This window comes from Rhamphochromis longiceps, linkage group LG12 (assembly GCF_057381845.1).
Source record: "Rhamphochromis longiceps isolate RC_006_pf linkage group LG12, R_longiceps_female_GT1.1, whole genome shotgun sequence".
NCBI classification, from domain to species: domain Eukaryota; kingdom Metazoa; phylum Chordata; class Actinopteri; order Cichliformes; family Cichlidae; genus Rhamphochromis; species Rhamphochromis longiceps.
In genome coordinates this window covers 31,486,092-31,508,310 of record NC_140568.1, presented here as the reverse complement: position 1 = coordinate 31,508,310, position 22,219 = coordinate 31,486,092, and the positions used below count along the sequence as shown (strand labels likewise).

Below are 22,219 nucleotides of genomic sequence, written 5' to 3'. Positions count from 1 at the left end.
GTGTCTACAGCCATCCGTAAAACATGTACGAGGATCTGTCATGATTTGGGGCTGCATTTCAGCCAGTGGTGCTGGGGATCTTATCAAAAATGGTGAAATTATGAACATAGAAAAGTACCATCAGGTTTTAATCCTCCATGCAATACCATCTGGAAAGCCTGTAACTGACAACAGCTTTACTTTTCAGCATGACGATGATCCCAAACACGCTGCCAATGCAATAACAGCATGCATGGAATGAAAAACAAACAATGGGAAACTATCAGTCATGGACTGACCTCCCCAGAGCCCGGACCTTTACTGAAACAGTGTAGGATCATCTTGACAGAAAACGGACCAAAAGACAGCCAACATCCAAAGAGGAGCTTGGAATGTCCTTCAAGAAGTCTGGAGAACTAAGTGTATTTCAGTTAATTAAGAATATTAAACTCAAAAACACTAAATTAAAGAACTACAAGAGTGAAGAGAAATTAGACAACAAAGGTCCGTGAATCATCATCAATGAAACCCCTTTTTTCCTCCATACTGTAACAAGCAAACAGAATACTGTACTGAGAGAAAAAAAAAGGGCTTCATTATGAATGCCTGAAAGTCACTTCAAAATCAAAATGACTTCAGTCGACACAGGGGGATTACAGTTAGCCTCTCCCAGCAATTTACTTTCAACCTAGTATTTAATCACCTAGAAACCATGGTATAATTAGTATTTTCTTCACTCTAATTGGTCATAATGAAGTCAGAGCCGTGCAACACCTGCTAGTGGATGGAGGAGCTTCACTAGTTTCTGTCTCTCATTATAATAATACTGACAGGGCCAAGTCTTCACAAGAGCCACGAGCACAACACAGTTACCACTGTGGCCGGCTCATCTCCTATTCTGCTTCACTTCTCTTCCCTCCCACCTCAGTTTCAAAGGTCTTCTTTCCTTCAGAAGACAGCGCAACCTGGCCTTCTCTCAGCCAATCACAAAGCTAATTGAGTCCATGGGGAAATTAAGGAATTCACCTTCTAGCCCCGTAAGGCTGGACACACATCAAACAAATACCAACACACATCAATGAAAAAACCCAGAGCATACACACGCACGCGCGCACACACAAGATCAGATACACACACACACACACACACCTGCCCTTTTGAAAACACATCAAAGCAGCCCAGTAAAAGCAATGTAATGCTAAATGCCAGTTTCAGTTTCAGAGCAAGGTGCATGTGATACCGCTGCCACCTGAGTAAAGGCATGTACAAAAACAGCCTCGTCTTCGCTCCGTTTCGCCCAAGAGGGCACCGGCGGAGCTCGTTTCTCAGAGACAAAAGGTGTCAAAAACCCAGTTGAGATGCACGCAAGTGTGAACGCTGACACTTGGTGGAAAATGGAGATGTTTGGAAGCCCTAGCAACAGCCGGATTCATTCCACACAAAGCTTAAGAGCTGCTAAAAGCTTTTGCCACACTGGGACCTTCTGGAAGATTCCTGGGGTGCAGCAAAGCAAAGCAAAAAAAAAAAAAATGCCTTGGATAAAGATGGAGGCCTCATCAACATTCCTGCTTTTGTTTGGTGTTCACCAGAGAGCCGAGTACTTGCATCGGATGGGTGCTTAAGGACCTGGATTTGCTGAAGAATACCTCAATGTAGGAGAGGTAAATGAACCCTCATGAACTTCTCCAAAGTATTCAATCCAACCACAAGTACAGTTTAATCCCAGCCAGCTAATATAATTAGTGCAAAATGCTGCACATCTAAATCCAACACCAATTTACTGTGTGCTTACAGTATCATAAAAAACTGTAACAAACGGTTCTTTACAGGTTTGCCATGGTTTGAAGTAATTGCGTATAAATATATTATCTAAAAAGAAACAGAGTGATCGGTAAGAGGCAATCAATTCCTGTGAGGGTCAGTGAGAAGGGTTTGTCGCTCTGGTGTCAAATGTCTCCTGCGGCACTGTAGCACGCTGTCACATCTGAAAGGGGCAGAAATATGCAATACAGTCAACGTGGAGGCAGCTGGCAACAGATTACAGAAGAGGAGCCTGTGACGAGGCAGTGATGGGTAAACCAGCGTTTAGGGTCACACATTCACGTGCCCATGTAAGAAGAATGAAATGCGTAACGCTTTGCAGAAAAGCTGCAAGGATACAATGATAAAAAGCAGTGCGTGCAGGTTTTACCTAAATCCTGAGGCCCTTTGGGTTTCTGGTCTGCATCACCATGACTACTGACCTCTTTACCTCTTTCTCTGTTCCCCCTTTGACTGTAAACACCCTTCACTTCCAGAATTTATCAAGCGCACATCTATCAGCTAAGTGACACATCCGGTGGAAGACCATACACAAACTCCTGTGGGATAAAACCTGCAGAACACCTGGCAGCAGGGATGAAGTCATACATGAACGAGATGAGCAGATATTTTAGCCGTCAGGAGCCTAGGATGCTAAAAACGACATTTGCTTTGAGTGATGCTTTTTGAGGAACATGTTCTACATTAAAGTCATCACTGTCGCAGTCACATGAAAATCTGTGTTTAAAATATCATTCTCGAGAGGTTTGTTTATTTCCGTGCACTTGGATTTTCTGCAACTCACAGATGAGCATGTTTCTTTATATTGTTCAATAAATTTCATACAATACAATAAACACATGTGCATGAGCAAAGTGATTGCAAATACACTGCCTGTACGTGTGTGAGAGTTTGTGTAGTGGTGATTCTTTATAGCTTTGTGTGGACAGACAGTAAACTATTATATGCAGAGGTAGAAGGCAACAAGGGACAGACTTAAAGATTTCACTGACTGATAGTAAAATTGTATTGTATAAAACATTATATTTCAAAGGGAAATCAACCCATTACATTACTAGTATTTCTTTTGGCAGTGTGGTTTACGTCTATTTCTTTCACTGGGACCAGCACGATAGTATTGCGCTGTTTACATGTCCCACATCAATGATTCCCAGCATCTTAATCTGAAAGTCATGTAAAAAAAAAAAAAAAGAGAGAGACTAGATAGGGGTTTTACTATGCAGACTAAAGAAAAAAGCCACCAAAGCATTGGGTAAGGCACATTAGCTGTTAACAGTAGATCTCAATGTCACACGACATCAGCTGATACGCTTCTGTGTGTCCTACTGAAACATCTAGAGGTAGGCGGATCTAACCAAATATCCATAGGGACATTTACATTCCAGGTCACAGTTATGATCAGTGCTTTATAGGTTTAAAGTATCGGTAATAGTATCGGTAATACTGGCCATGTATTCACTTGTTATCAGCTCTATACCAAAATTTGCATTATCACACAGCGCTAACAGAATCTCATATAGGGTATACAATTTAAACTGCTCTAACGTTCTGTCAACTGTTGCTCATGCAAGCCGCTTTGCAGCCCGCCTTGATCCCAGCTCGTCCTTATCATGCCACGTCTGACGATGTCATATCACCAATGCCTGCTGTGTTGTGCACCACAGGTCTTTCTCCTTCCCCCCCGTCTGGAAATAATAATCGTCTTTGGAATAAAGTGGTCCCGACTGAAATGATGGCTGCTACCTGTGTGCACTGGTGATGTATCAGTCTCATCTTATCCTCAGACGGCAATCGTGATATAGAGTACTTTATATTCAAAGATTATGGATTATGCAGAGGATCAAAGGTTGTGGATTACAGCGAAGATCCAGAGTCATTAGCATTGGAAGGCTCATATCTCATATGGAAATCACATATGATAACAGGCGACTGGGATTTGTTTCTTTGGCTTCCAAAAGAGTTGAGATAAGCACCGTCTCTGGAGAGGCAGTGAGCTTCTTCTTCTCTTTCTTCTTCCTCTTCTTCCTCTGTGGCTGCAGTCAAATTCTGGGCAGCCCCTGAACTAGTAGGCAGCTTCTCTGTTTTTGTGTTGGCCGCTAACGTCGAGCCATTGCACGGCATATGCTGCTCTTACACACTTTAATTAACCTCATCCAAGACACATAAACTCCCAGGCACTTTAAAATACTCTCATGGATATGCATGCACACATGGAGGCAGTCTGACTTCCTCTCATTTGCAAAAAAGCCGTTTTAAGAGCAACTGTGACAGAGGAGAAAAATCGAGAATGCAAGTAGAAAGAAAAAAAAAGTGTGTGAGAGAGAGTGTGTGTGTACAAGAGAGCGAGAGAGAGAGAGCTAGACTTTCTTTCTCTCTCCTTGTATCAATGATAGTGTTATAATAGGTCCATTAAAATAGCCCTGGTTACTTTACCTCCTCCTCTATATTTAACTGTCCACCGTCCCGTGGGAGCGGGAAGGTATATGCTATCACATTACACTACGCTACATTACACACATTCATTATGTGCTGAGTAGACACCCCTGGCTCCCAGGAGCACCCATAAGTGGCCGTATTATTCTAAATCGACGCATTCACGCCAAAGGAGTGAGGATGGAGGAGCGGAGGAGAAGGAAACAAAAAAAAAAAAAGGTGACGGGAAGTAGCAAGGGAGGGAAGGGAGTGGCTGACTCAGGGAAAACAGGCTTGGGACTTGGGTTTAGAGGGAATGGAAGGGACACACCAGCTGGATTTGCAACCTTGAAACCACACTGAGAAATCCAAACCATCTCGTTTTGGTTTTGTAAGTGTGTTATTTACATCCTGACGCCTCTAAATGGTTAACTGTAGAAAGGTGCAAGGGATGCGCTTCTTGTCTTTTAGTTCTCCGTTCGGCCAACTGTGACACATCACGAGAACCCGAAAAAGTTAAAAAGAAGAACAAGAATCGCTTCATTTTTAGTCGTTCACAAATCATTTGCTAGTTTTACAGTGATGGACTTCGCAAGGCTTAGGTTTGTAGAAACATAACAAACATCTTCCTCCTCTGTGTCCTCTCCCCGTTGGCTCGGCATATGCATGTGTTTGTGTGTGCGTGTGTGTGCATAAGTGTGTGCGTGTGTGAATCCTCCTCATTACAGCCACACTAATTATACTCTCATTAATGTAATTAATATTCACTGATCCAGCTCCCACTAGTCACAACATCAAAACACAGCAGCGCAGACTGATTAACGTACATACACATGTCCACATTGTCCACAGATGAATACACACAGGAGCTTAATATAGAGAGATCACACGGACAACGCACAGGCCAGCAAACAGCGTGGAATTCCCTTCAAAACACAGACGCACACTGAGCTGCAGACATTACAAGCTTTAAAGCTTGAAGACAAGCTTGCACAAATAGGAGGGATCTTAAACTTAAACTCAAATCGCTTCAATCCTCACTCAGATTTTAAGCGAGGGTGACTAGGTCGTCTATGAATCAGAAGGTTGGTGAATCGCTGGCTCATGCAGTTTGCATCGTCATATCCTCGGGGAGGTTAGTGAACACCAAATCGCACGTTACAGCTTCAGACTGACGGACCAACAACAGCACAAATAAGAGTATCCCACAGAGCAGTTACGCCACATATTTTTGACACTGCCCCCATCTGACAACAGATGCTCTCTGCAGGTAGACGGGCAGCCAACGCCAATGCACTACCACAGCTGAACCGTAATTTCCCCACCAGTGTGTGTGATCGTCAGACAGTGCTTAGAATAGAGCGCTGTATGGGTGTGTGTGTGAATGGATAAGAGTGGCTTGTAGTAAAAAGTGCTTTGAGTCCGCAGAGTAGAAAAGTGTTACATGAGCATCAGTCCATTTTACCATTTATAAGCCGCACGTAAATATTTTATGGTTATACAGGATGCGAGGATACATCATATAGTGGGTTGGGGCGTGCATACCAATATTCAGCTGTTCACATATTAGTGTGCTGCACAGGTAAGCTCATTTGTTTTTCAGAAATCTGTAAAACACACTCAGGATCATCACTGAGTGGTAACTTAAAACTTTGTGGCCATGGATGCTAACATGGATGCTACTGCTTCACGATCACCAGTTTTTCTCTCCCACAACAGCTCCTATTAGAGCGTGGGGCACTGCTCCATCTCTGATTGTTTTACTCATTACTTCATAGGAAATCTCCAAAGCTCAAAAAAGTTTTATTTGAGAGTCCAAACAGGGCCTCTCTACATCTAGAGCCTTCTCCTCAATAGTCACCTTAACTACACCTGTAAAGTTTCATAGCTGTCCCTTGCATGTTTATGACACCATCATGTTGACAAAACCCATCCACAGACAGACATATAAACACCTGCCAAGCTTTGGTAATAGTTAAAGAAGGTGCCCAGGATCACATTCTGCCATGATGACATGGCACAGACGGAGACACACACACACACACACACACACACATGCACGCACACACGCAGACGCACAAAGTGAAAACAAAGCGAGACCTGCTGTCACAGCTGGTAAAAATCTGATTTACAAGGTTTTGACATGATTACGGAAACAAGCCCACACAAACACAGGAGACCTACCGCATGGCTCTCAGTGCAATTTTGTACGCCAGTTCAGCGTCGTGAGGTAGGAGAGAGGTGAAGAGATAGCGGGCGAAGGTGTGCATGGGGACACTTTCTCTGTGGACGATCTCTCCGAGGCCAGAGTACGGACCAGCTGTGACAAAAAGCACAAGAAAACAATATAAACACACCGAGAAAAGTGGGTCCTTTTTAGCTATGGAACACACAGGAGGAAGAAGTGTGTCCTCAAGTTATTATATTTTATAATATATACCATACAATTAACACATTCTGGTATTGCTGCACATTAAGTCATTATTTTCCTGTTGCACACTGACGAGTGATTTATCTGGTCTGTCCCTCGTAGCCAGGAAGCAGTGAAGCCACGCGGCATTAAAACAAACTTTGACGTCAAAAACCATATGGCCGTGTGTGCAGCCTTGGCCTCACACTTTTCCTTCCCTCCCCCTCTTCCTGTGCTTCCCCCCTCATCTCTGGTGGGTTATTTTAAACCCCAACAGGCTTCTAAGCCACAGACCACATCACACAGTGGCGCGGCTGCAGTCTCCAGGGACCCACAGAGGCCTCGGAGCCCGGTGCTCTATTAGTAACGGAGCCAGAGGTGGGTGGTCGCGCCAGGGATGAGGCAGGGTTGGGGTTTGGGTGGGGATTGGAGTAGAGTTTGACTGGGCTGGGCCCTCAGGGATGAGCCACCACCGCACCCCTCCTCCTCCTCTTCCTCCTTCTCGTTTTCCCATAACCAAACCCCATTCTGCTCTAGCTCCACTCCTGTGAATGTACACACTGGTGTGCGTGCACGCATATATGTGTGCTGACACAATACCCCTGGTGTTACTGTGTAAAGAGCTCATTTTGGTCTGGCCCAGGGCAGCTCAGCCTCTATTTGCACCACAAAATGAAAGGATAATAAATAGCGAGACAGAGTCAAAAGTGTTTTTCCTGTTTTAGCAGGAATGTGTAGGCTCTTGGTGTGTGGGAGGTAGAGGAAGAACAGGGAGGAGGTGTGCCTATATATAGATAGATTTAAATATATAGATATTATATAGAGAGAGAAAGAGAGCTATAGGGAAATATGGTGAAAAAAAGTAAATTGTAAACAGGTTACACTTATGAAAAGAGCTTTAGACTTTATCTCTCATTCACCCATACAGCATGCTGGAGTTCAGTGCTGCCTCAGCACACTTTATCATGTGGACAGGAGGAGCACACACCCACTTGACCACGTTGGGAGCAACCATTTAAATGTAAATTTAAAAAAACCAAACCAAAACAAAAGTATAGTTGGAATATATTCTGTTATCTCTCTTACCCTCCAGCAAGAAGACGGCCTGTTTACGGAAGATTTTGACCAGGGAGTCGTCCAGTTCCACTTCCTGCAGCTTGGCCAAGAGCTGCTCTTCATTGCGACACACCTTTTCTTGAGCATACAGCCCATCGGGCATCACCCGCTGCTGGCCTAGGCCGATCAGAGCGGTCTCCACGGCCAGCGCCACGTACGATTCGCCGTCCCCCAGCAATCGTTGCACGGGCATCCGCTGGAGGTCCGCTCGGCTTACAACGCTGGAGCAATCTATGAAGAGGGAAAAGGAGAAGACAAAGAGGCAGATGAGAAGAAATGAGTCAGCATAAACTGGCTGGGAACGTTTGTGTAATTCTCTGAGGCGCTGAACAATAGAGGAGTCCGTCTCCTGTGAAAAACACACTGTGTTCGTCACACAGTGCAGGTCTTAATCCAGTGACCACCCAAAATAAAGATCGACCCCTTAGGAGCATTCCTCGGTTCGCTGCTCTTCCTCAGAGGAGTGGGCTATTTCTGTAAGCAGGAGACGCACCGAGGGACGGAGCAATCGCAGAGAGTAGGCGAGGAGAATTTGAAAAACATGGTGAAGAATAAGACAAAGAGAGTGAAGGTGAAGCTACACTTAAACTATGCTTTGTATAGACTAAAAATTACTCCACTATAATCGATGAGATAGAAATATACATGGAGAGTATAAATTTCCTATCTCATGTTAAAAATCAGTCCTATAGAATTAGAACAAACATCTGTGCTAAATTACACAAAAACATCTGTATTTTCATGACTTGTTTGTGTGTAGTAGCTGATTTTTCCATGTAGATACATAAAGACAGACACATGAATCACTTTGTAAAAGGGTGTGGGATGAATAAAGAATACGATAAAGTCGCATTTTGATGTGTGTGGGGGTTTTTTTGTAGCTATTTAAGAGGCCAGTTTCCATAAACCAGCAGTACCTGAGAGGTCTAAGCAGGTGTTAGAGCCCTCCTCGCCCACTCGTCCTGACTCTGTTAGGGTGCTGAACAGGGTGCCAATGGGATCCAGGGGATGCCCCACCCAGCCCTCCATGTTGGTTATGGAAGTGTGGCCTTTATGGAGCAACTCTAGAAAAGGACAAAGCAAACGGGGACACGTCTCAGTGCAAAAACTGACAACATCTTAAAGTAATAATGCACATCATTAGCCTCTGCAAGCTGAACAGCATATTAACACATATACACATAAATAACCACTGTCTGTCCCAGCAAGACCTCATCTTAATTCTTCCACCCCTTAAAGTGAAATGCGCAAGGGTATGAAAACTAATATGCACAGAGCTGTCATCCATACCTGATTAAGAAACAGCAGCGATAGGCCCCATAAACTACCAAAAATCAATACAGACCATATCTCAGCAATGGCATGAGTATTTGTTATTTTTCAGTACCTTGCATGAAGAGCTCATCTACTCTGAAGTTTGGCAAGAGTAATTAGATGTTTAGAAGTTACACTTTACGGAGGCAAAAGGATTCACAGGAACTGAAAGCATTTCTGGCTTGTTCCTTTTTAAATTTTCCTTTGAGATTATTAGGCATTATATATGATATCACAGTGAGCTGGTGTTGTTTGTAGGTAATTAGTGAGTTTCCAAGAATGGTTTGCTGCCAAATTGGATTCTGAGAATAAAAAAAATAAATAAGGCTTGAATACCGCAATTTAGTTTCACCTTTCTTGTGCCTACGAAAGTGCTCCAGTTGCCTCTGCTGTTGCCTTCGTAACGTATTGACCACGGCGATGGCCAGACGGAGGGCTTCTCTCGGGTAACCGTGGGAACGCAGGGCGTCCACCCTGGCGCAGGCTGTTGGGACATGCTCTGAGGGAAAGACAGAAGTTTTAAAACCAGCGTTTTTCTCTCACCTCCTGGACAATCTCAGTTCGGCTCACTCTGTATAAATAACTTTTCTGGCACGTGCTCACTCACACCTCCACACACACACACACACACACACACCTCCACACACACACTCACCGTGCCATAAGGGCCAACCACGTGAGTCGAAGAGAGAACCCTCCTGGTTGTCATGGTAACAGTAGTTGGCGTAGAGGTCACTGGCAATGATGTGCTGGAGGTGTCGGTCCTGCCAGTGCAGGTCGCAGGCCTCGATGGCCCGTGTGAACACAGTCCTGTGGGGGCGCATCTCTGAAGGAGAAGGAAAGGTGAGGTGAGAAAAAGATGGATAACAGCCAAACGCTCGATAATTTGTGGACTTCTTTTTGTCTTAAAAGACAGCCCTAGCATTTCAATAGCTTAATTTTTTGACATAAGCATAATTGCTCCGCCCCAAAAAAAACAAAAAACCATCACTCGGAAGATTGGCAGCTTGATCTGGCTTGTGTACCACAGAAAATCTGCTGTGGTGTTTTAAAGCCGGAAAGCAAACAGCAATCTAAGCGGCCTCCTCTCGACTCCAGCAGACCGGATTCACACAGCAATTATGTGGGGCAGGAAAATTATTGTGTTTTTGCAGTTGTTGGGTTAATGTATGGAATTGTACTTCTCGTTGTTGAGTTGAGATTTATCGTCGACGCGGTTTTTCTCTGTTTCTTTTGCTTTGTCCATCTTGTAAGAAAATAAAATGTGTATGAAAACAAACAGGAAAAGAAAAAAAAAAAATGGAAATCTGTTGTTTCATCTCCAGCACATGCGTGGCTCTTTTAGCTTGGAATTGCTGCCTGTGTAAAATTATCTTTTAGGACAAATACTGGATAGAGACAGACTGATAAGCGAACACACACATACGCCCACCCTGTAGCCAAAGCTCCTGAGCCCTTTCACAGTGAGGCAACAATTCTTTGATTTACAATTTTTAATTCATTTTAAATAAACCGAATATGAGTCACACCAATATGAAATTGAACTTCTCTGCTGACATCATGATTTAAAAAAAAAAAAAAAAATTTCTTTTTTCTTGTTCATTTTTGAATCGATCGTTAAAAGAAAGCATCTTCTTCTCCTTGTCCGAATCAGGGTCACGGAGGGGCGAGAGGCAAGGCCGTGTTCATTTTGACAGCAAACTTGAGATGATTCAGTAAAAAAAATAAAGTGTAGACTTTTGTCGTGGTTTTACCAGTGAGAGTTGCTCCACACGATTTAACAAAGCGTCTTATTTGCCTTAACATCTAATGTGGAATGTGTTCATATGCCTACTTTTCTCTTCCTTCCAAGTTTTGACATTTTGTCTTTTCATGAAAAACAGAGAACCGTTTCTCATGGACAGATCAATTGTGTGCACCTAACCTCACTGCACCACAGATCACATTCCTGCCTTTCTGAACAAATTAATTAGTTCTTATTGGATCTCGTCAATGTGTTTCAGCATATCTTCTGTCCTTGTGCTTTGATTTCTATGTAATTATTGTCTGAATTACACAAAAAATGAAGGTAATTATTGGTCAACAAAATTAATTAGCTGGCCGCCGGGCAAACATACAGAGGTAGACATCCAGTCGCACTCATATTCACACCTATGGCCAATCAGCAATCAGCAACCTAGCCCCATCCCCATGTTTCTGAACTATGGGAACAGAGAGAGGCCACATAGACACGGAGAGAACACACAAAGGTTGGACTCAAACCTTGGACCAGGTGATGTTGCTAACAGCACCACCGTGAATGGACTAAATTTATGGGAAAGAAATTTGCCAAAACAGTTCTTTGGTTGCTCGCTATTCATTCCTGCACAACAGATCTTGGAGGTGCCACAGCTGTGACGAGACTCACCTCTCACCTGCTACAACTGCCAGACACGTGTCACGACCAATAAATACGTTATTGACAGACATACAAAACCTGTCGATGTCTTACCTTGGTTGCCATGGGCGCCCTGAGGCAGTGAGTGGGTGAGGTTGGGCAGCTCGTTGCCGTGGTTACCGTCCTCCCAGGGGCAAACATCCACACTGTTCCATCTGCGCAGCTGGCGCAGCCATGATGACTTCTGCTCCGGTTTACAGTGGGGGTTCAGTACGATGCACATCCACAGGGCACCTGGACACACACACAAACACACACTTCAGTTACCTGCCATACTTCTCAGTTTGTAACAGTGATGTAAGCAATGAGTCATACAAATGCCATAAAGTGTGTCTTTTGAGATTTAAAATACCTTTAATACAGATATCATGTGAGATTGAAAGCTCGGGGCTGTTTTTACACCCTAACACTGTTTCTTGTTCTTTTAGGAGCACATTTTACGTGCTGCCGCCATCTTGTACTGGAATACAAAACTCTGTGAAAACAGAGAACTTGACTAGTCCCGAGGCAACGCTGACTGCACACACATCATTTTAGAGTAAATTGGAACAAACAGAATATGAAAAGTGGCTATGTCTCTGGGGATACAAGCACAATCGGGGATTTTACTCTCCAGACTCCAAGAGATATGTATACACTCACATTGTGTGTGTGTGTGTGTGTGTGTGTGTGTGTGTGTGTGTGTGTGTGTGTGTGTGTGTGTGTGTGTGTGAGTGAGAGAGAGAGAGAGACTGTGTGTGACTGTATTCTACAGATGCATATGTGTGCAGACAGAGTTTGGGAGGAAGGACGAAGGCAAGGACATAGACAGAATAAGAAGGGAGAAGAAAACACGGCGGAGAAAAGAGAGAAAGTGTAAAAAGGAGGGGGTGAGTGGAGAAAATGAAATGGGGGCGCGGATGATGTGGACGAGAAGACACGGGTGAGGACAAGTGAATGAGGCAAGGCTTTGTGTCTGGAGGAGAGGAGTAGCTGCAACTCAAAGAGGAGCAAGACAAAAGAGGGAGCGAGGGGGAGAGAGAGCGAGAGAGAGAGAGGGAAAAAGAGAGCGGCGCCAAGAGGCAGCATTTACCACACATCAGGGGGAGTGATAAGGACTTGGGAAGAAGGTTTTGAAGTGTGGACTTCAAAGAGACCGTGCACACACACACACACTTCCAAAAATACGTGGGATTGAAACAGATGAGATCACTGCGCTGTCCTCGCAAAGTGCAGAACAAGACCAAAGGGAGAAAACGAACATCATCATCAACAACAAAAACAACAACAACAGCAGCAACCAAGGCATTAGAGAAAGAACAACAAAGACGCGGAGACAACACGGCTGCTGTCCTGGTGATGAGCCTGCTGGTTTTGCGGCTTGTGAGGATGTGCTTTGCTGTAGGTACAGCACGTCTGTCAGGAGAACTACAGGATGTATCAAGCCGAGCGAGAGCACGGCGAGCGGCACTCTGTCACATCAGCTTAATATGTAATGAGATGAGTCTGAAAACACTGCAGAGGTTATAACATTTAGGGTTTCAGCACGATGCATTAAATAGCTTGTAATTCACAAAGACACTTTTATACACCACCAGTCACAGTGAGAAAGTGACTGGGCTGTCAGTGACAAGTGTGTGCGGGACAAAAACAAAAAAAAAAAACAACACCTTTGTGTCGATTTTTGCTAAATCCGTCTAGGCAAAGAGGTGTGTGCACATTTATAGGACAGTATGTGCGTGTGCAGTGTGTTTCTCGCTCTCACCCAGCTCATCCCAGAGCTGTCTGTACTTGTCGGTCATGGTGGTGCCCTGCTGTCTCCACAGCGCCAGCCGAGGGTCTGCCATGAACTGTTCTGTGATCAGTGTTAACATCCTCGCTCCGTTGGAGTCACGCATCTTCAGCATCTCCCTCACCTAGAGGAGGACACAAGAGGGACAGGCCCGCGCACACATGTAGTTTACAGCAGCTGAGGAACAAAGAGCAGCGATAACACGAGCGGCACGTTGTTCTAACATCGTGTGCGCGCTGAAATATTCATGGCACGTACGCAGGCTTAAATCAATGAAGAACACAACTTTTATGCCTCGGGATGGCGCAAAACACATGTAGCACATTTAAAGATGGCCGGGCATGTTTTCATATCTACTGTGTGTAATCTGTTGATCTTGGTGATAGAGGTAAATACAGTGGCAGCAAACATTTATATTTTAATCTTGCAGCTACTGCACTTGACAACGGTCAAATCAGGTTTAATGGTCGCATGACAAAATTCCTCTCATTCTCGTCGTGTTTTGTTTCCTTAAAACGCTGTTTTAAATACTTACTGTGCTTTTTAAATCCAGTTCTTGACACAGAAACGGAATAATCATTTATGTTTTCTAAATAGTTCTCCGATTTCACTTAGGGGTTTTAATATTCTGCAAAACTAGATGTCACAAAGAAAATCCATTCATTACATTACATACAATATGGCATCATTAAAAAAATTAAAAAGAATGAGAATCCAACTTCAATAAAATCAGTTACTAGAAGAAAAAAGTAAACATGTTTCTTTGTGCATAAACAGCAGCGATAGTTTTCTCTTCTCTACTTCACTTTTCGTGAGAAGCGCTAATCACAAGAGGGACTGGTTTATTGTAAACTATGGTGGTCAGCAACTTCTTCTAGGAGGCATTAACACTCTTGGGTGTGCAGGAATATCAAATATTAATCTGATTTGCTACTTCTTTAAAGACAGGGGAGGGGATTTTTCAGTGAAACACCAGAAAAACAAAAAACAGTCAATTTCAACTTTGCAACATGTGCGGAGACAACACTCACGCGCACACACACACGCATGGACACTTGCAGTAGATTCAAAAGTTCAAATGCAGTGGATGTGTGCTTTAGATTTAAGGGGAGCTCTGCGTAAGCGCAAGTGCGTACGTGACTCTCGATGTGGGCGTGCACGTCTGTGTAAGCATATACGCGGCTGTTAGTGGGCGTGCGCGCGCACTGAAATGAATATAACAGGCAACAAAGAGGATGAAGCCGAGAGATATTCTAAAAGCCAGGCGGACTGGATGATAATGGCCTTGGCTTGCAGTCTTTACATAGCACACAGCGCATTAATGCTGGTCTAGCTCTGCCACTGTAATACCAGGTAACGGAGCGAACGGCACGTCTCTCATGTAATCATTTAATCACGGGTACAAAGGAGCATACAGCGCGAGCTTTCGCCTTCCGATACCTCTCTCTTTCTTCATCTTACAGTGTCTGTCCCTCCTGCAATTAGCTCCAGCATGACGTTCAGTGTATGTGCTCTCTGTATTATGTTGTTTTTACTCCTGCTTCTTATAAAAGTGCGCTAACATTATGGAGAAAATATTTATTCAAAGTAGCTGTTTGTTCTTGTGAGAAAGACAAAAGAGCAACGTGAACGTGTCCGTGACTGGCAGGGCTGGTATGTACTGTATGAGAGCTGGTGTGTTTTGTACGTGTATGTGGGAGTGTTCCTGGGTCTTGACCTTGCTGAAGAGCAGGTTGAGCTGCTTGCCCGAGCCGTGGTATCCTCCCTGGGACAGGAAGAGCTTGACCTGCTCCTGAACCTGCTCCTCATCCAGGTGCCAGCAGTTCTCATCATCCACACTAGCTCCCGCTGTGGGGTCCGGGGCCCCTACACACACACACACACACACACACACACACACACACACACACACACACACACACACACACACACACACACACACACACACACACACACACACACACACACACACACACACACACACTTCAAATCTTAAATGTGCATAAGGCCATAACATTTTTTCCCCTCATTATCTCTTATCCTAATTAATACTATGGCATTTTTGGTATAGGACATTTGTGAATATATATTTGTCAAATAAAACCCCGTGCAGATTTTATATTCCGGGGAATGAGATGAAAGTCAGTTTAATTTTGTTCATGAAAAGCACAAAAACAGTGCACTTTGATCTTAGCAAACACAGTTAAAAGCTAAGTCTACAAAAAAAACCCCAAAAAAACATCTCTTTCCAAGTTCATTTGCCCTTCCTTTTAAGAAAAAGATCAAAAATATCTCCATAAATAGCCACGAAATTAAAAAAAAAAAAAAAGACTGACAATGTAACTCATCTTTCTACACCTTTATGTCCTATGACTACAGCAACCTGCAAGTGCACTACTCGTACTTCAGGCAGCAATGTGGTGTTTTGTTTCTATAACATTACCAAGCACACATCAGCAAAGCCATTTAGCTATTTGATCTTAACAATAGACAAACTTGCCACCATTGCATTTTAATAAAACTAATTTTAATATAACATAACGTCATTATTTCAGTGCCGCCCTCAATAATTAAACTGCATTACCGATTAAGCAAATTAACTGGTTTCACTGAGATAGATTTTTGTTAAAAGCATGCAATAACAAATTGAGTTTTAAAGATGTCTTTCCGAAGACTCGCTGAGGAGACGCTCAAACTGAGAACCTGAACAGGAGTAACTCTGCTAGCAAGAGTTAGTTTACATTTCTAGAGCTATCAATGGCTCATTGACAGGTCTCTTCATTCTCAAAAGACTCTGTCTCTTCTGTTCTCCGTCTTCTTTTTTTGGCCCTCCTTCTCAGTTTCCTTTGCTCAAGTCTGTTTCCTGTGTCCCGTTATTTTTGGACACCTCCCCATAACTTCTTTTTTGCTTCCTTCATCACTTCTCCAGTTACAAAGCAGCAACACACACAGACAAAAAAAAAAAAAAACGCATCCAGACTCTTTTATGCCTTTTTGTGCTTCTTGGTTTCCTTGGTTTCTCTTCCCGAGTTGTTTGCCCTTCTATTTGTACTTGCTGCTTACCTCTTCTGGGTAAGCAGTAAGTACAGCATTGATAACAAGAGATAAACAAATCTGTCTAGTAACCTCTTGATCTGTATCTCTGCATTGTTATATCTCTCTCTCTCTCTCAGAGGTAAAGAAGAGCTCTATAGTGTTGATTGCAGCCACAGAATCTCTGCTTGCTGTCTGGCTCTTATTAATGAGTAACATTGATCCCGCCACACTTCACCTTCCCCTCACAGTCAATACGTGCGCACGTAGAGGCTGTTAAAACCCACATGCGATCTTAAACATGCCCATTACCTCACAAAGACACTAACACACAGGTTTCCTCACCGTGGACCTGATTGATCTCAGAGTTCTGTGACAGAATCTCGTCTGCCAGTTTCTGCGCAGTAGGCAGAACCTCAGTGTGGTGGACTGATATCAGATACTGGACGAACTTCTGCAGCTGGTCTCTGCTCATCTGGAAGAGGGTTTCCGAGATGGGCAGGTGCAGCTTGACCTGTTCCGGTTTCCGTACTCTGTAAAGCGACAGCGCCACTACATGGGCGCAATAGAAGATGTCCTTGTTTCCACAAGTGCACGTTACCGCCGTGATCTTGCAACGATCAAAGCTCACGCTGACGCTGCAAACGAGCTCCGGTGACGAGGGGGTGGCGGGGTCCGTCACTGTGCCGCTCAGGTGGAAGCCTGAAAATGTTAGAAACAAAAGAGAACGTGCTTTGTTTTAGGAACGTTTTTGTTAAATCCTTCATTGTTTTCCATTTGTCTTTGCAACTAAAACAACAAGCCAAGCTACAGAAACAGCAGACAACTAAGCAACGTCTTATATAATACAGGGACATAACCACCATCAGCCACTAGTTAACGGTGCTTACACTCTTCTTTGTAGAATTGGTTTACTTTGGAGGGTTTTTAAGCATGAAAGGTCTGTTTAGGGTGATGCTAATAGATCTCAGCTGGAGATGGTCCAGGTCCTGTAGTCCCAGACTATGACACTACCACCACCATGTTTGACTGTTGGTATGTTGTTCTTTTTATGAAATACTGTGTTACTTTTGAGCCAGATTTAAGAATATACAAATGACCACAACTGTTAGTATTGCTGAATCATGAAAGCTGACCTTAACTGAGACAAGTAAGGCCTGCAGTTCTTTAGATCATACGCCGGGTTCTTTTGTGACCTCCTCGATGAATCATCGATGCACTCTTAGAGCTCATTATGGCCATTCTTGGATAGGTTCACCACTATTCCAAGTTTTCTCTATTTGTGGATAATGCTTCTCACTGTGGTTTGCTTGAGTAAAAGGGGCTAGTCTAAGGTAGCCACATGAGGTAGTACAGCGTTTGAAGCTTCTGCATTGGATTGAGTTTTTAGTCAAGAAGGTTGCTGCTTGGTTTACAGATCTACAGACACACAGAGGCAACAAGACGTTTTGTACTACAGCAGCTAGTTCACCAAGTGTGCTCTTTAATAAATGACACTACTGTGCACATTGTCTACAAGAATGAATAAACTTAGGATGGAGTTATGTTAAACAGACTCACTCGGCCGCAGTCACCTGCCAAAGGCCCCATGTTCTCTTATCAGTATGATCAGGACCAGCTGCAGTCTACTACCATTACTGTGAGTGAGAGTAGAAGGGCCTGACAGAAATCTAGATGCAGGAAACTGCTGATCCACGGCAAAAGGAATTGAGAAAGAGATAAGGAAGTGAGCAGCGTGCTTGACTTTTCCAGTATGAATTATACAGGCTCTCATTTGAATATAATGTTTGATCTTGTCCTGACTGCACCATCCAGAGGCGTGGCTAGTCATTATTCGAGAATACATATGAATGAACCAGGTGGGGGTTCCCAGCAGTGGCCTAAAACACACACTTATGAGCATATGAAAGAGACACACATATGGGCACACACACACATATTGAGGCACAGCGTGCGATCATGCATTTATTAATAATGGGAGTGGTTAGCAGAGGCCAGGAGTAGCTTATGAATGCTTTTATGCGCTCAAGAGAGAACTCTGAAATTCATGTGGACCATGCAAAGACATACATATGTTTAATATGTTTATCAAAGGACCGAGCGCGTACATAGATGTGATATCAAGCATGTATTAACGCATATATCAAAGTGTTTTCTGGGGCTCTATATTTGGTATGAAGGGAGGGGCAGGAGTTGAATATTTTATAGGATATAGATGGAAATGAGTGGAGGATTATTCAGGAAAGCTAAACAGAGGTCAAAATAGACACCCTTCTTTCTTTGTCCTCAATGAGTGGAATAAGAAAGCGGGTGACTAAAATAGTGATAATGTGAAATGTCAGCATTGTCCCTAAAGCAGCTTCTAGAAAAGCATAGTTGGAAACTTCATTTAAATATCTTGCATATCACAAGGCTGTCAGTAGCTGTTGTCTTACAGTTTTTGCCAACAAGTTTTAGTTAGTCCTGCATCTAATAGCATTTCATACTTGGTGACCACTTTCATTGGTTTATTCCTTCTTTTTAGCCAACAATTTCAAGCATTTATTTATACATTTATATCCTTTCAATAGTTACTATTTTAATGACATGGTATGCTTTCAGCTAGTCATTTAAAACTCTTAATTCATTTTATCCAGACATTTTAGTTTGTTTATTTCACTTTTATCTCACCATTTCAACTGTTAATCAATACATCTGGCTAAATATTTCAGTAGCAAGCCATACCATTAGCTTCTCATTTCAGAGTCTTCATTTAAAATTTTACTGAGCTAATTTAAATGTTTATTCATTATTTTTAGTTAACAATTAGCTAACAAACTGTGGATACTTTTCTCAATATTTAAGCTGTTAATACATTAAGGAAACAATTTCAATTTCAACCAATTTTTTAAACTATTAATTTCAAACTTTTTATTAATTTAGCATTGAATAGCATACTTAGCATAGCATACTTTGACTTTTATTTGTTTTAACAGTTAGCTAACAATGTCACTTACAAGGCATGCATTTGGGTAATCATTTTAAACCACTTTAAACGGTTTAGTTATAGTTTAACAGTTGAAATAGTGAAAATAATCATTTTAACAGTTAGCTAACAATTTAAATTACAAGCCAATTTAAATTATTGTTGCTTAACTAACAATTTTATTTCTTTATCTATATTTTTAGTTAACAAACTTAACTTCTAGCTTTACTTTGAGTAAACTTTAGATAACCACTTCACGTGTTTATCTAAACTGTGAATAAACTATGTGTTCCTATTTATTTTGACTGTCTGTTTTCTGCTTCACATCCATTAACTTCAGTTAGCAGTTAACTTTTCTTCTCAAGCCTCTTCAGGCCCCTCCATTCTTAAATTGCTTTGAATTCCCCCCCCTTTTGGATTAGTTGAGCATTTGTGTCCATTTAATGCTTGTTCCCTTGGATGAGAATAGTTGCTATCGGTTTTATGAGACGGATGCCTAATATAAATCTATCAATACAACATTCAAAAAGCTCTATCAGCATGAATGTAATTGGAGTTTGTAAAACAGAAAGAGCAATGAATTATGATATTTACCCTTTCGCTTAGCATTATCTGCAAACTAAGAAATGCTGGCTGCAAAAACCTAACACTGCACAACACTGCCATGGAGATATGCGTTTCCATTCTGAAAGCCAGCTGGCAGAGGAAACACATGTTTGTTAACAATATCCACAGTAGATTGAGTGTGGATCAAATATGGCAGCCACTCGCATCTGCAGTGATCAAAGCCTATATGTCTCCAGCTGTGGGAGACTCCAGCACTGAGACAATCTTAAACTAGACAAAAACGCTGACATGGTGCACCTGGTTGTAGAGCAGAAAGCTAGCTTATTAAGCTGTAAAAAAAAACCAAAAAAAAAAAAACATACAAATGAGGATGTCAAGCTTGTGTTTCGAGAGTGGCCCCTGGTCCACAGAGGGGGGAGAAAGAGAGAACATCAAAAACATGTGGGGCTTAGAGAGCCCAAAAAAAATGAACCTTTGATACAATTGCACACACACACACACACACACACACACACACACACACACACGGTTGTAAAACCAGCTGCACTTTAAAAACCAAAACTATTTTTCTTTCTCATAGAGAAAATGAACAGGGATACTTTTTGGATTCAGAACACATGGAGTATAAAACACTGAACAGCGATAAAAGACTTGCGTATTTAAAAAGCTAAATTCTGTCGTGTTTCCCTTGCTTTAATAGGCATTCTCACTCTCTCCCCTTCCAAGCCCTTTTCATCCATCCACATTCCCACAGCTCTTTCTCTCTCACTCTCTGACAGATGGGTAGGTAATGAGTTTCGCCTTTCCCCGTCCAATCGTCTGGGCACCAAAACCTGCCCCCCACGCCAAAAATGCCCTTTTAATTTAGCCAAGCGCTGAGTACAGGGATATTACTGTTTAGATACACGCACTAGCACACACACACACACACAAACACACCTCCCCTGACTCCTGGTTGGGTGGGTATGAAACCTTCAATGTCTCATGTGCTAGCTATTAAAGAGCCTGGTTTCCCCCTCACCCAGTCCACCCAGCTTTCCTCCCCAAGTGGTACTCAGGGCTCTTTTCTGTGCATGTTCAAGAGGCCAGTGTTGGCTTTCAAAGTAACCATGGCGGCCATTTTTAGAACAAGGCCTCTGTGAGGTTGCCCTAGAAACCCCTTCTGACCGCCCTGGTGAAATCACACTTGGCCCAAAACACAGAGGAAGCAGGCAATGACAGTGTGTGAAAGAGTGAGTGAGAATGAGTGTGTGTGTGTGTGTGTGTGTGTAAAGCTAGCTAGCTTGCTAGACAGCTAAACAGACAGACAGATAGATATCCAAAAATGTCTGTGGACCACCCACACTCTTTGGGTGACCCACATCAAAGCATTCTTTCATATTGCACTTCGATCTTTCATTCTCAAATTGTGTAAGTGCAGATTAGCCAGTATGTGACGTCTTGACCAGCTATGACCACTTCTGCTTATTCCAAAAACAAGGGCCCCCCTGAAATGCCAGATTTGTGCTCTTATTTCAGGGAGGAAAGACCTGGGCTAAGACCTGCAGCCCCTTCAACGTACGTCTGCTGTGACGGAAGAATGCCACCTTTATATGCTCCCTATGAAACAGGATTTAGCTTCCCACATGAAGGCAGTTGGTGGGGAGAGGGGGTTTGCTTCGCTAAGCACAAAAGTGCCCAGTGTTCCAAAATCAGTGAACTAAATTAGATTGAGCAACATACATATATTTCCGCAATCAAATTAAGATTCCAAGTCAATGGAGAAAATTCAGGCCCAGCAGTGGGAAGGTCATTAAGTTTATTGGCTGAATTGGTCCATGAGTGACTGTCACCTAAATCTAATATGGCACCCTGCAGTTCAGACAGCACTCATCCTGTGTGTGTGTGTGTGTGTGTGTGTGTGTGTGTGTGTGTGTGTGTGTGTGTGTGTGTGTGTGTGTGTGTGTGTGAGAGAGAGTTTGTTTGTGTGTGATTTATTCTGAAAAAATGATGCATTTGAATGAAAAAACAAAAGACAACAAACAAAACCAAAAAAAAATAAAAAGAACCAAGATTAAACAAATGGGCCGGTATGAAAGCAAGTTAACAAAGGCAAAGAGGGAGAAACAGCCAGAGCAAATATTTAAGGCCCAGTCGCCTGCACAGATTCACTTTAGCCTTGCACATTAATCAAATTACCTCGTGGGCTGTAGACAGAGAGAGAGCAACACCTAAATCCGACTCTGCCCTGCTAGAGCTTCTCTGATCCAGAGGGGACCACCTGCAGCAGTGTGAGCTTTAACATGGGATCCTATTTTATGTTGACCAAAGATAGCCTGCTTAAACCTAACAGAGAAAAGGCTATTGGCCTGGAATCCAATCCATTTGGTCGGACTAAACTGAGAGGCCCTGCTG

At 42.9% G+C, this 22,219-nt stretch overlaps 1 protein-coding gene across 1 annotated transcript in view; it reads right to left on the bottom strand.

Annotated features, from left to right (window-relative positions):
• LOC146657599 (zinc finger SWIM domain-containing protein 6-like) overlaps nt 1–22,219 on the bottom strand; it is a 47,871-nt gene that overhangs the window by 5,548 nt on the left and 20,104 nt on the right. The window contains exons 2-10 of the mRNA XM_085425796.1: nt 16,639–16,995; nt 14,978–15,126; nt 13,234–13,384; nt 11,544–11,723; nt 9,708–9,878; nt 9,405–9,551; nt 8,656–8,802; nt 7,709–7,969; nt 6,397–6,532 (exon numbers count right to left, since the gene is read on the bottom strand). Coding sequence (XP_085281922.1) covers nt 6,397–6,532; nt 7,709–7,969; nt 8,656–8,802; nt 9,405–9,551; nt 9,708–9,878; nt 11,544–11,723; nt 13,234–13,384; nt 14,978–15,126; nt 16,639–16,995 — 1,699 coding nt within the window. The remainder of the gene's footprint in view (nt 1–6,396; nt 6,533–7,708; nt 7,970–8,655; nt 8,803–9,404; nt 9,552–9,707; nt 9,879–11,543; nt 11,724–13,233; nt 13,385–14,977; nt 15,127–16,638; nt 16,996–22,219) is intronic.